The sequence below is a fragment of the Tiliqua scincoides genome, chromosome 3 (assembly GCF_035046505.1).
Source record: "Tiliqua scincoides isolate rTilSci1 chromosome 3, rTilSci1.hap2, whole genome shotgun sequence".
In the NCBI taxonomy this organism is placed as follows: domain Eukaryota; kingdom Metazoa; phylum Chordata; class Lepidosauria; order Squamata; family Scincidae; genus Tiliqua; species Tiliqua scincoides.
In genome coordinates, this window is record NC_089823.1 from 100,804,569 (window position 1) to 100,818,236 (window position 13,668).

The 13,668-nt window shown below is 45.5% G+C and overlaps 1 protein-coding gene across 1 annotated transcript in view; it reads right to left on the reverse strand.

The window, feature by feature from the left end:
- ITGBL1 (integrin subunit beta like 1) overlaps positions 1-13,668 on the reverse strand; it is a 181,236-nt gene that overhangs the window by 5,594 nt on the left and 161,974 nt on the right. The window contains exons 9-10 of the mRNA XM_066621650.1: positions 6,429-6,575; positions 1,165-1,278 (exon numbers count right to left, since the gene is read on the reverse strand). Coding sequence (XP_066477747.1) covers positions 1,165-1,278; positions 6,429-6,575 — 261 coding nt within the window. The remainder of the gene's footprint in view (positions 1-1,164; positions 1,279-6,428; positions 6,576-13,668) is intronic.

Consider the following 13,668-nt stretch of genomic DNA (forward strand, 5'->3'; position numbering starts at 1 on the left):
AGTGAGATTTGTGGCTGAGCAAGGATTTCAACCCAGGCTCACTATCCAAATCTAACACTTTACCTTCTACTGCACACTGGATCTAGGTAGACTCTGAGATGTGAGTCATTAAAAGAATGTTTCTCTTTCCTGTCAACACATAAAAGAGAAGAGCTTAGACTGCTTTTTCCCCTAGAATGAATGAATGAATGAATGAAAAGCTTTGAACATAGAAATTTGCCTTATAGAGTCATCTAGCTGGTCCATCCAGGTCACTATTGCCTGCTGTGATTGGCCGTGGTTCTCCAGGGTTTCAAATGTGGGGCATTTCCCAAGCTTACCTGGAGACACCAGACATTGAAGCTGGGCCCTTCTAGATGCAAAACACATGTTCACTAGTCTACCAGTTACAGCCCATTTCCCTTTCATTTTTTGGTGTGTGAAATGTTTTTCTCCTCCCCCCCCCCCATTTTTCCTTAGAAAGTCTTGTTCAGTAAATTTTGCTCACATTTACAGTGAATGGTAGTCATATTTGAAAGCCAGGAAGGAATTTTTTCTCTTCATCTGGAACTATTTGCTCCAGAAGCAACATGCAGTATATATCTCTGCATGTCTACTCAGAAATCAGTTCAATGGGACTTAATCCCAGGTAAGTGCATACAGGATTGCAGCCTAAGTGACCTGCACTGTCTCCTCGAATATTTGGAAACACAATATGGTCTAAACCGGGGTGTCAAACATAAAGCTCAGGGGTCGGATGCGGCCCGCAGAAGCTTTTCATCAGGGCCTCAAGCTCTCAGCTGCTGAGCAGTGCTGCAGTGTTACTGCTGAAAGGGCAGCCCACATGAAAATTGGGCTCTCCCATATCTTGAAATATGATCAAGATTTGTGTATTTTCTCTTCTGTCATTTGCAGCTAATGAGTTCCTAAGTGAGAAAAAGTGCTTATTTTTTGTTATGACCTGTTTAATGATATCACTTCCTTCCTTATGACATCACTTCTGGCCCTCAACAGGTGTTATGAATGCTATTTGACCTGCTATATGAAAAAAGTTTGACACCTCTGGTCTAAACTGGTAGATGTTGGGTGGGTGATTATGAGATGTGGGTTCGGCTAGATAACTTTTAGGTCTCGTATTCAATGCTTCCAAGAGTTCAGTTAAGTAGGTAAAAAAAAAAATCATACCTGTGCAAATAAGGCCATCATGTTTGTCGCAGTCTCTGTCATCGCATTCACAGAATTCTCCAGTAATATACCATTCCTGGGGAGAACAGATGCACTTTCCACAATGACAAGAACCTGAAAGCAGAAAGATTATTACTGGCATTTACAGAACACTGGAGCTTTTCAGGAGGCATGGAACATCTTAGGCACACACAATCAGGGCCTATTAATAAGCAATTGTCTACAAGGAGATAATCAAGATAAAAGCCTATTGAAGAGAAGGATGTTATAGAGGTGTGCTTTAACTTGAAGTGCTTCCATAAGGCCCTGTGGTGATTTCCCCCCACTTCCATTTTGATTTAATCAGGAGTTACTTTGAAGGACAGGTTTTTCATTTTGTTCCAAATCTCTAAAATCAAGGCTACTCTTCCCAGTAGGAATATAATTTTTTTTAGTCTCAAGTTGCACGTGTGTGTGTGTGTGTGTGTGTGTGTGTGTGTGTGTGAGAGAGAGAGAGAGAGAGAGAGAGAGAGAGAGAGAGAGAGAGAGAGAGAGAGAGAGAGAGAGAGAGATAATCCCCTCAGGGGCACTGAAGTCACTAGAATTGAATCAAGGCTAAAAATGGTCTGAGGTAATAAGTATAAATCACCGCATCTTATTGCCCTTTGCCTGTGGAGAGGTAGAGCATCACTCAAATGCCCCACTTCCTTTTCTTTATTAACCAAAAAGTATACATTTAGGAAGACTGTTTTTTTTCCCTTTCCTTTTCTTCTCAGAAGCAATCTATTAATTTGAGAGTGTGCCATACTGAATAATCAGTGCAACTCCAGGACCTCAACCAGCAGGCCAATTCAGACGATACTTCCAATTACAAACAGACCCCATGTCTGTGGGTGTGTTCACTTTGCATTGATGTCCCCCTCCCCTCGCTTCCTGATGAGTTCCCTCCAGAGCACGGGACAGTAGCATAGTTAGAAGGGGACAAAACAGTTAGTACCGCAGGTGCCGCAAAGTGCTGTGTAAGCAGCCCCTCACACTGGCTGATGGAGCCATTCCAGGCAACAACAGCAACACACAGGCACTCACCAAATCAAACAGCGTTTCCCGTGCATGGCCATCACTGCCCAGAATGGCTCCAATGGTGAGCGGTAGGGGCCGCTTACACAGCACCATGCAGCGCCTGCAGTGCTTACTATTTTCACCCCCTATAGCTACACTACTGGCATGGAGGGCAGTTCGTCCAACCCCCTCGTGCACAAACATGAGATTGAAAGAACTAACCAGGAAGGGAAGGGAGGAGGTGGGATGCACACACAGTGATGTCCATAATCACATGGGGCCAGTTTGAGACTGGGAGCATTGCCCCAAACATCCTAGTGAGGAATACCTAACTAAGGGCGCAATCCTATCTTGTGCTGGAACAGGCAAGCCAAGAGGCTTGCGCTGTATCCAGCGCAGGATAGGTGCCCAAAGTGGCTCAACCAGAGGTAAGGGGAAACGCTTCCCCTTACTTCCAGGTAAGCCACTGCAGTTTCTATGGGTCTCCTCAAACTTGCGCCACCTCCTGAGGTGGCACAAGTTTGAAGAGAGTGGCATGGCTTGAAGCTGCTCTGCGCTGCTCAGGGAACAGGGTTGGGATTTGGCATAACTGCCAGATCCCAGCCCTGCCTCCCACTCTCCCCGCCCACCCCTGGGGCTGCCCTCCACCCGCCCTCCCCCGCCTCCTCCCGCGCCCCCAGACCCCTGCGTCAGTTGAGCTCGGCCAACGCAACTTACCTGGGGGAAGCTGCCACGGAGATTGGATGCAGCTTCCATGTGCCAGAGCACCTCCGTGCACTGCCCAGCTTCCTCCTGAGGAGGCGCAAACATGCTTTATGGCACATTTTTGTCCCTCATAGGCTAGTGCAAGGGACTTGCATCAGCCTAACGTGCAGTTAAGATTGTGCTGTGAACCACACAAAATTGTGACATGATCCATCCAAAGTTAAGCACTTTTGAAATCTATTGGTTATAATGGGAAAGAGTTATTCACATACTAAACTCTCTTGCACTGAAATGAAAGGACGCCTTGAAAGTGGATGGATCATCCCTGTTGGAGCAGCTGATCCACTTTCAACATAATAAGGCACTGCCTCAATAGTCTGCCTGACCACAGAATTGCAGTCCAAGAAGCAGCTTTATGGGTTTTTAATTGAGTGAACTCTCACCCTTTTGAACAGACTGAAAACGTTTCTGTACTGCAACCTCTAAAGAGCAATTATGTTACTTTGGGTGCAATCCTAACCCTTTATGTCAGTGCTTTCCAGCACTGACATAAGGGCAATGCAGCTCCGAGGTAAGGGAACAAACTTTCCCTTACTTTGAGCAGGCCTCCGTGAGGGGCACCCAACTGCAGGATGCAGTTGGCACATCCCATTGGCACCACTATGCCAGTGCTGGAAAGTACTGACATAAGGGGTTAGGATTGCACCCTTAGTAGTACTGCAGCCCAATTCTGTACCCAGCCACCAGCGCTGATGCAGCAGCACCATGGAGGCACATACTGCATCTTATGGTTGGGGTGAACAGGAGTCTTCCTTGGGGTAAGAGAACTTGATACCAAGTAAACCCCCATCACCCCTATGGGTCTACTAAGACATGTGCCAGCTCTTTAGCTGGTGGAAGTCCAAATGGACCCAAGGGGAAGTGGCAAGGTCAGGCAGGGGGCATAGCATGATATTGGCGGTAGCTTTGCCACTGATATACCCCCTACCCACCCCATTTCCCTCCTTGGCAGTCCTAATCCACATTCTGCTTCTCCCTCTCCCCACCCTGTTACACCCTCTCCCCACCCACTTCCCACCCCCATGCCAGCTTACTTGCACGACAGTATGTTGTCGGCCATGGCAGTGGGCTACCAATGCTACTTCTGCTTTGCATCTGTAACATCTCACATGGCCACTGGTGATGCACGATGCACACCATTAACAACTGGTTTATGACAATGTCTGCCTGTCATAAAGCAGGGGACAGGACTGAGCTGTGAATGTGTTGGCCTTTATGGTGCCATAAGACTCTCTGTTGTTTTTGCTGCTAAGGCCTGTGGCTGCCCGTCTGGAAATAATCACCTAGGCTGTGTGGGATGTCTCAGCCGTGATATTATACTGATTTAAGCCAATGACACAGCTATGCAACAGAACAGATGCCAAATATTTTTCCAATTACAAGTCACCAAAAATAACACGGATATTTATGTTAGCTTGCAAATTGTTCAGAAATCCATATTTTGAAAGAAAAATCCAAGCAAAGGAGTTATGCCTGTACATTGTCTAAAAATCAAGATTCTTTCTCATTTAATGCAGACATTGAAATAATGTTAGGTAGGTGCAGACCTGCCTAAAATTAAAACAACATTCCACTGCTGGTATACATTCTTTGGAATGGAAAGTTGGGCTTGGTTTTCAGCAACGGAGAACTTGTGCGATTTCTCTCGTTCAGCACTTTGCCCAAGAAAGGAATTTCCATGTTTTCTATATTCACTTGGCTCAGTTGAATATACACTGGCTAAATCTAACAAGAGAACTCAGACTTGTCCCAGGTGGGCCCAGTCTTGGCTCTGCTGAAGTTCCATTTGCAATGACTTACTAAAATAGTTGCCAAATTGTTATAGATAGACCATCAACAACACATCAGCTCTGAAAGGGAGAATCTCACTGAATCTACTAGCAGATTCAGGTCACTTATATGTCCCAAGTCTGATAAAAACAGCCCAACGTAATTCCCCTTGAGTATAGTTCTAGCAGTCATTAGTTATTGTTTTGAAACTGTATGTGTTACCTACAGAATGTTTTTAAGAACTAAGGGGCAGACCACATGTTAAGCTAAATGCATAATGCGCCCTTATGGGTTTTGTGTGTGTTTTGAAACATAACAAAAATGTGGTGGGTTGGGAGATTTTAGTACTTGTGCCTGCTGCAGTTTTGATCCTGACTTAATTACAGGTATTTATATTTTTATATACCGCTTTTCTTGGTCTTTATTCAAGACTTTATTCAAGGCGGTTTACATAGGCAGGCTATTTAAATCCCCGTAGGGATTTTTACAATTGAAAGAAGGTTCTATCTTTCAAGAACCACAACATTCAGATGTTTCTTTCTGATCTGGTTTCACATTCTGGCCTCCATCCTCCCACGCTCAGAGCAGATGGAATAACTCAGCTCAGCTTGTCAGCTGCTTCAAAGTCGCAAGGTGCCGGTGGCCTCGAACTGGTGACCTTGTGGATGTTATCTTCAGGCAAATGGAGGCTCTACCCTCTAGACCAGACCTCCTGCCCAGACTTGTGACTTGTGTGCTATTTTTGGGGGGTGGGGGGGCTTCCACTGAAAGCCAAATTTTTTTTCTTTAATGAGAAATAGTACACGCTGTACTGAAGTCAATAACACATATGAAGTGTTTTACACACTCAGAAAATTTGAGACATACAAATGCTACATATTATTATTGTATTATACAGATACGCTCATCAGTAGCTAGTTTTGAATATAGTTTCCTGTGATGTGGAAGCAATGTTGCAAGTGTCATCTGAGTCTCTGCACTGTACCATCTCAGCTCTATATTATGGAGATCTCTGTTGTTCATCATGGCTTTGAACCCCTTGCCTTCCCTGGTCCCAATCTGGATTAAGCATGAAAAGGTCCTTTCACATAAAAGGCTTATCATCGAGTGCAGCCTGTAAAGTCCCACACAGGGCAGTTTCTCCTTTTCAGTGAGTGACCACGTGTTGCTACAGGACTCACCAGCCTCACGCCACTGTAAACTACCTGCAGCGTGCAAACTCTATTTAGTATGAATAACACAAATCTGAATAAAATACAATGCAAATAACGAATATGCTGGAGAGGGACAAGAATGCACCATGCAAAATTGAACCTTCCCACTCAGGTCAAATGCTGCATTTCCTTCACAAGTATAGCAAACGTACATATACCTGCTGCTTGCAGCACTCTGAATACAATGCCAGAACGTCATCCCTAGTACACAATGGCCCCATATAGATATATACACCCACAAGCTCACCTCGAAATAGAATTACATGCTGTTGGTAAACTGTGCCTGAAAGCAGAGCTTCAAAACACAATGCTGAGAACCTTCTAACAAGTGTTCTCTGCATTGTAAAGCCATTTTGAAAAGCTGTCTAACAGCAAGGGGTTTTCAAAAGAACGCACTACACTTAAAAACCTACAGTTGTGCTTTTTAATCTCCTGGAACATGGTCAGATGCAGCAGAGCTCTGTTCCCCGCACTTACCCTTTCCGGAACACAACACACCATCCGCTGATTCACAAAAGTTTCGACTCTCATTTTCTGTCATGTTGCATTTCCTCAAGTGTTGGCACAATTTTCCAAACCATCCATCCTGACAAATGCATCGACCACAAGAACAGATCCCATGACCTAGAGTAATAGTGGAGGAAGAATTGAAACTGAGCAGCTGTTGAGAAGCCTCTATTTTTAAGGTGCCTTTCATGTTCTCAGAGGCTCAGTATGGTTTATAATATAAGAACATAAGAATATAAGAACAGCCCACTGGATCAGGCCATAGGCCCATCTAGTCCAGCTTCCTGTATCTCACAGTATACAGATATACTGTATTTGATTTCCAGTACATGACATATCCGTGAGTTAGTTGTAGAAGAGTGGTTTCCCCAGCATGCAGTCTTTTATCCAGCAGTACTCCTGTACCTTCAAAACTGGCCAATTTGTATAATTTTTGGTTGGTGAAAATGCCTCTGTTCTGTGATGAAATCATAGGGGAGGCTTCATCTGCTAAAGTTATGCCATAAAAGATTTGTCAGGAAAAAAGTTGGCACCTTTTCCCAAGATGGCCCACTGAACATTTGGCTGAGCAGGACTTTGTGGATGGCTCAGAGTCCTACTTGTCAAACACCATGTGATTGGCACTGAATATAATGACCTGAGATATTGATGGTGAGAATAAGTATGATGAAACTGCATACAAGCAACAAAAGGTGCCATATTTCATTTGGGAAAGCAGGTGAAGTTGTCTCCCAGTTCTGCTGTACTCTAATGGAAGAAGAGGAACCTGTTGAACATCCATCCATTGAATCCTTGAGTGTTTGGATAACCATCTCCCTTACACATTGTGGTGTTTTACATGTTGCAAATACCGGTGTATATGCAGGAAAAATGTTTGCGGAAGAAAGTGTGAATCAGTCTTGGAGTATTTGAGAGAACACAAACAAAAAAGATGCCTTTGCTAATTTCCATTTTTATCTGTCTACAAGTCTTTGAGCTGTTCTTATTTGTGTATGCAAAGGCCCTACAAACAACTTGTGGAATCAAGTCACATTACAATTTCCAGAGCATTCACTGATTGTTCTTCATTTTGGATAGTAATTGCTGTACAAAGTTAAGCACTCAGCAGCAATGACATGCTATGTGTTTTACTGTGGGCAAACTGGTTTCCCTTGCCTATCACCTCCACCGACGTATGTATGCCCTCACATGCATGTGTGCTTGGGTATAATACAGGATCTGCTTGTAAAACCATCCATGCTGTTTGGCTACAAATAATCCTACATATTAAATTGTGTTCTGATGTATTATCTGTTGCAGGCTCCATCTTAAACATTAAGAAAATTAGAGATTTCAATTCAGCATGACATATAACCTCACCAATAAAGAAATATAATTAAATATGAGTTTTTCACGCACCAACATTGCACAGATAGGGATGGGATAGAACAGTGTTTCTCAAACTGTGGGTCGGGGCCGACTAAGTGGGTTGCGAGCCAATTTCAGGTTGGTCCCCATTCAATTCAAAATTTTATTTTAAATATATTAGACTTGATGCCATCATGGCATGTGACTGCATTTGGGGAAATGTTACAGATCTGCACTTTTAACAGGCTACTATGTATATGCTTTTAACAATGATAGTAAATGGGATTTACTCCTGGGTAAGTGTAGATTGCAATCCCAGGATTGCAGCCTAGGATTGTTAAATATTTTCTTGCTTCATGATGTCACTTCTGGTCATGACATCACTTCCAGTGCGTCCTGACAGATTCTCATTCTAAAAAGTGGGTCCTGGTACTAAAAGTTTGAGAACCTCTGGATAGACGCTCCATCCTCAGCAGAAACTTTTTTTTAAGGGAAAAAAAAGATTCAGCATGGCAGAAAGACAGCTACTACAGCTCAAAGCTGTAAGAGCACTGTAACATCGCACATTTGAGAGCATTAGAAGATATTTACTGAAGGAGATTTGTGCAAAGCCCTTTCCCTCTCTGAATTCTTACCTGACCCCACCAGTATATGGAGAAGATAAAAACCTATTTAAGGAACAACTGTGGTATCTGCAGTGTTCCACAGCACAATCCTAACCAGGTCTACTCAGAAGTAAGTCCTATTTTGTTCAATGGGGCTTACTCTCAGGAAAGTGTGGTTAGGACTGCAGCCTAAGTTTTGCTGGGTGCCTCAATGTGCCATGTAAACAGCCCCTCCCCCTTGCTGTCAGAGCCATTCCGGGAGCTGTGAGCAACATGGAGGTATCTCCTCCTCTCATGGAGGCATCTCCTCCTCTTTGTTCCTGATGCCCAGAATGGCTCCAATGGGAGGGGAGCTTACACGGCACACTGAAGCACCCTGCAAAACTTAGTGCTGCCCCCCTCTGGGAACACCATATGTGATCTCACCCTAGGCTGTATTCCTAGACTCACTTTCCTGGAAGAAAGCCTCACTGAACACAATGGGACTTCTCAGTAGACAAGGCATTTCCTGGTATTCCTGGTATTCTTGGGGCCTGGCATTTCCTGGTATTCTTGGGGGATATGTTCCTGGCCCCTTGCAGATACTGGAAACAGAAGATAAAGGGGTTCCCTATCTCCATGCTCCCCAGCCCATTACCTTAGTTTATGTTCATAACAGTAGTGCAGAAAGGCTCTTGTTTTAACCAAACAAGCAGGCAGGCAGCCTCTTGCAACTAATGTGTATTTCTTGCATGCAAGCAGGCAGGCTAGAAGGGAGACTGAATATTAATTTCCTGTTTCCTGCTTCCTGTAAATATTCACTCTCCCTTCTAGTCTGCCTGCTAGCTTGTCTGTTAAACAAAAGGTATACAGTAACTGCAAGAGGCTGCCTGTTTGCTCGTTTGGTTAAAAGAAGAGCCATTTCGCACAACTATTATGAACAGAAACAAAGGAATTGGGCGCAGTGGGGTGGGGAGCTGCGGGGAACCATGGACAAGTGGATACCAAGGGATGCCCGTATAGGATGGCACTGTTTAGAGACTGAAACAGTTAGGGCTCAATCCAAACTGTGACCTGGGTTGATGCAAGCCCCTTGCGCCGGCCTGGGAATGTCGCAAAAGTGCTGTCGAAAGCTCCGGGGATGGTGAGTTTGCATCAATTGAACTCGGCTGGCACAGGACACTGGGGGAGCATGAAGAGGGCGGGGAGGAGGCAGGAGGGAGGCATTTCGCGGCAGAGAGAGGGCAGGTGGCGGGTATTTCCAGGTGCGGGCGGGCGGGCAGGGAGCAGGAGATGGGGCCAGGATCCAGCAGTTCTATCGGATCCTAACCTGTACCCAGGCAGCCCAGGGCAGAGCCGGACTGCTCGGATTTGCGACACCTCCTGAGGTGACACAGATCCAACTTGTCCCATTAGGGCTGCAGTGGCTCTCCCCAGGGTAAGGGGAAAGGTTTTCCCTTGCCCCTGGCTGCCTGGAACTTACACTGGATACAGTGCAGGCCCGCTAGCCTGCCGGTTGCAGCACAAGTTAGGATTGGGCTGTTACAGACTTCAATTAGAGACAGAAAGAGTAGAATCCAGAAAGAGTAGAATCCAGATTTTAACTCCCTCTCATTCTCTTGTTCTCCACTTGTGGTAATGGGAATAATAATGGCCCACTTCATAGGTCTGTTCTGTGAAAGAGTGCTAAATGAGTGCTAAAAGAGTATTTGAAATGAGGAAGCATAATATGATGCTTCAGTAAAACCATACCTTATTTCCCATCACGGCAAACATTCCTTTCCTAGACTATTTTAGAAACCTAGGAAGTTGCCTTCTTCTGTGTCAAGTCATTGGTCCATCTAGCTCAGTATGGCCAACACTGACTGGCAGCAGCTCTCCAGGGTTGCAGATGGGCATTTTTCTCTGCCATACCTTCAGGGATTTGATCTGGGGTATTCTGCAGGCAAAGCAGGTGCTCAACCGCTGAGCGATGCCCCTCCCCAAAATTTTCATTCTGCTGGATTTAGATGTGCCTGCATTTCACTTTAAAACAGTTCAAATATGAAATACTGGTAGGTAGAATATGCTGATCATACACACCAAAAGAAGAAGAGGGCTGAAATCTGCAATCCCAAACACATTTCCTTGGAAATAAGCTCCATTGCAATCAATGACTATTTTTAAACCGAGCATGTTGAGAATGTGATCAGAATAGAACAATGCACTTAGAGCATCAACTCTTTTAGATTATCAGAGCAGAAGGCAAGAGAGTTGGATGACAAGTTTTTCTGAGAAAGCTCATTCCTGTCTTTTTCAGGTGATGGACAGTCGCATTTTCAAGTCACTTTAACCATGCAAGATGATGGCCACTTACTCACTTATTTATCACCTTCTTCTTCTTCGAATCTACCTGTGCCTATAGTCTGAAAAGCAAGCGATTAATCAATCTCTGCTAGTCAGAGAAGGCAGGTGACAATTCCTATTCAAATCACCTATGTTGCCATTCACATCCCGTCCCTCCCATTTCAGCTGGCATCTAATCTCCAGGCAAAATTCTTGCCTTTCTCCTGCTCCCTTTTGCTGTAACACATTCTGCCTTCTAAGAGCCTTTCAAGTTTGGCACATGGAACTTCTGTGCAAATGGGTTTTCCAAAGCAAAGTGTGAGGCACTTTACAAAGAAAAAATAGGCACTTTCATAAGACACATCTGGTTGACAGAACACCATATGTAGTCAGCTATGGGAATATGAGCCCAGTGTAGAACAGTGGATAGATATATGAAAATCGCTCTTTATTTCCATGGCTTTCCCAAAAATTATGGATAGGTCAATTTCACTGTGCAGATCAAAATTTTTGTTGTGCACTGCATGTACTGTATATCATTATCCTCAGTTGGCTAAACTAAGCATCAGGTTCCCCATTCAAAATCACAAGCCTCTCTCTAAGAATAACTTTTTCATGCATTATTGGGTGTAGCCCAGGGCGATTAGAGATCTGGGACTTCTTTTATAGCAGGAGCAGTAATAACATCAGCAGGAGTGTGCAGATGCTTCCTTTGAAAAATTTTTCAGAGACTGAGCTGAGACTAAGGACCAGGCTCAATAGAAGGCAAACCAAGACATGTGCCAAGGGGCATGTGTTAATGTCCCTAGGCCATTATCTTTCTTTAGTTTTCCATGCAGCACAATCCTATCTAGTGCTGGAACAGGCAGGCCAGCAGGCCTGAGCAGTATCCAGTGCAAGATAAGGTCCCAAAATGGCTCAGCTGGAGGTAAGGAGAAACTCTTCCCCTTACCCCCAGGTAAGCCACTGCAGCCACAATGGGTCTCCTCGGACGTGCACCACCTCTGAAGGTGGCATAAGTCAGAGGAGAATAGAGTGGCTTGCATCTGCTCTGTGCTGCTCGGGAATGGGGGCTAGGATCTGGCATATCTGCCAGGTCCCAGCCCCGCCTCTCGCTCCCCTCCCACCTGCCTCTGGGACTGCCTTCTGCCTGCCCTCCCGCTGCCCCTTAACACCCCCCTCCCTCCTCCTCCCCGCCCACCTCACAGCCTTGCATCAGCCGAGCTTGGCAGATGCAAGGCTCCCTGTCAGAGTCAGCACGGAGGCCGGATGCAGTCTCTGCGGGCCGGCACGCATCCCTGCACCGGCCCAGGAAACTCTTGAAGAGGTGCAAACATGCTTTACAGCACATTTGTGACCCTCCTAGGGTGACCTTCCAAGGGCAACCTAGGATTGAGCCCTCAGAGACAGTATGCAGCGCATGTTACATTAGAGTAGGGGTGCCCAAACCCCGGCCCAAGGGCCATTTGCAGCCTTTGAGGACTCCCAATCCGGCCTGCGGGGAACCCCCAATCTCCAGTGAGTCTCTGGCCCTCCAGAGCCCGTGCTGGTCCGACGCAAGTGTTCTCAGCATGAGGGTGACTGTTCAACCTCTCAAATGAGCTGTGGGATGAGGGCTCCGTCCTTTGCTTGCTGTTTCACGTCTGTGATGCAGCAGCGGCAGTGACGGAAAGGCCAGCCTTGCTTTGCAAGACCTTCATTCATTCATATAAGTTCCATCTCAAATATATTCATTTATGTAAATTGATGTAAATTTCTTCAAATTTAAAATGTAAATTAATTCTTTTTTTCCCCGGCCCCTGACACAGTGTCGGAGAGATGATGTGGCCCTCCTGTCAAAAAGTTTGGACACCCCTGCATTAGAGCTAAAACCTAATGCAATCTTACCTGGGAGTAAGTCCTACTGAACCCAGTATGACTTATTTCTTAGTAAGCATGCACAAGCTAGCATTCTAATATATCTTTTATTGCTACCTGGAACACTTTTCACACATTTGTTTCACAACTCAGTCTGCTCTGTTTAGGATGAATGAGCTATATCTTTAAAAGAAGTATAATAATTTTCAAAGCAGAAATAAGTGGCAGAAGAAGAAAACACATTGTTAAAATGACAAATTTTAACATTGATGTTGTTGTAAACAACAATTAATGAGACAGGATTCTGGGGTATGACTATGTTGGGGATATCATGGCTTGCTTCTGCTTTTTAATATTCACCACTACACCACTGATTAGCTGCACTTCCAGTTACCTTCCTTCTCCAAAAAGTCTGAAGTGGAGCTCAATTTCTACTTCAGATGTCATGGAGGAGCACGTACAATTCAAAATAAAAGACACCTGTTCTGCCTGCTCCTCTGACTCTCCAAACACCCAAGTTGTCTGCAACCAATCATCCACTGCCACTTCCCTCCTGAGGAAAACAGCAGCTGTGAGAGGCGTCCAGACTCGACCACAGTGGAGCAATGACTTACAATGCAATCCTAACCCTGGTTAGGCCGGCGCAAGTCACTTGTGCTGAACTGGGGGTGTTGCAAACGTGCCATAAAGCATGTTTGCCCCAACTTTAGAGTCAGGGAGGCCAACGCAAGGAGTTGCGCTGACCTCCCCGCACCAGATCTAGGCCTAGCAGGGTAAGTTTGCATTGGCCAAGCTCGGCCGACACAGAGGTCTGGGATGTGTGTGTGTGAAGGGTGGGGAGGATGGGCGGTGGGTGTTCCTGGGGATGGGCAGGTGGGGAGCAGGAGGTGGGGCCAGGATCCGGTGGTTATGCTGGATCCTGACTCTATTCCCGAGTGGCACAGAGCAGCCTCTAGCTGTTCCACTCTACTCAGATTTGCACCACCTCCTGAGGTGGTTCAGATCCAAGTAGACCCATTGGGACCAGTGCAACGCGGCACGGGGTAAGGGGAAAGTTTTCTCCTTGCCTCGGGTTGTGCCGATTCTGGCCCCAAATT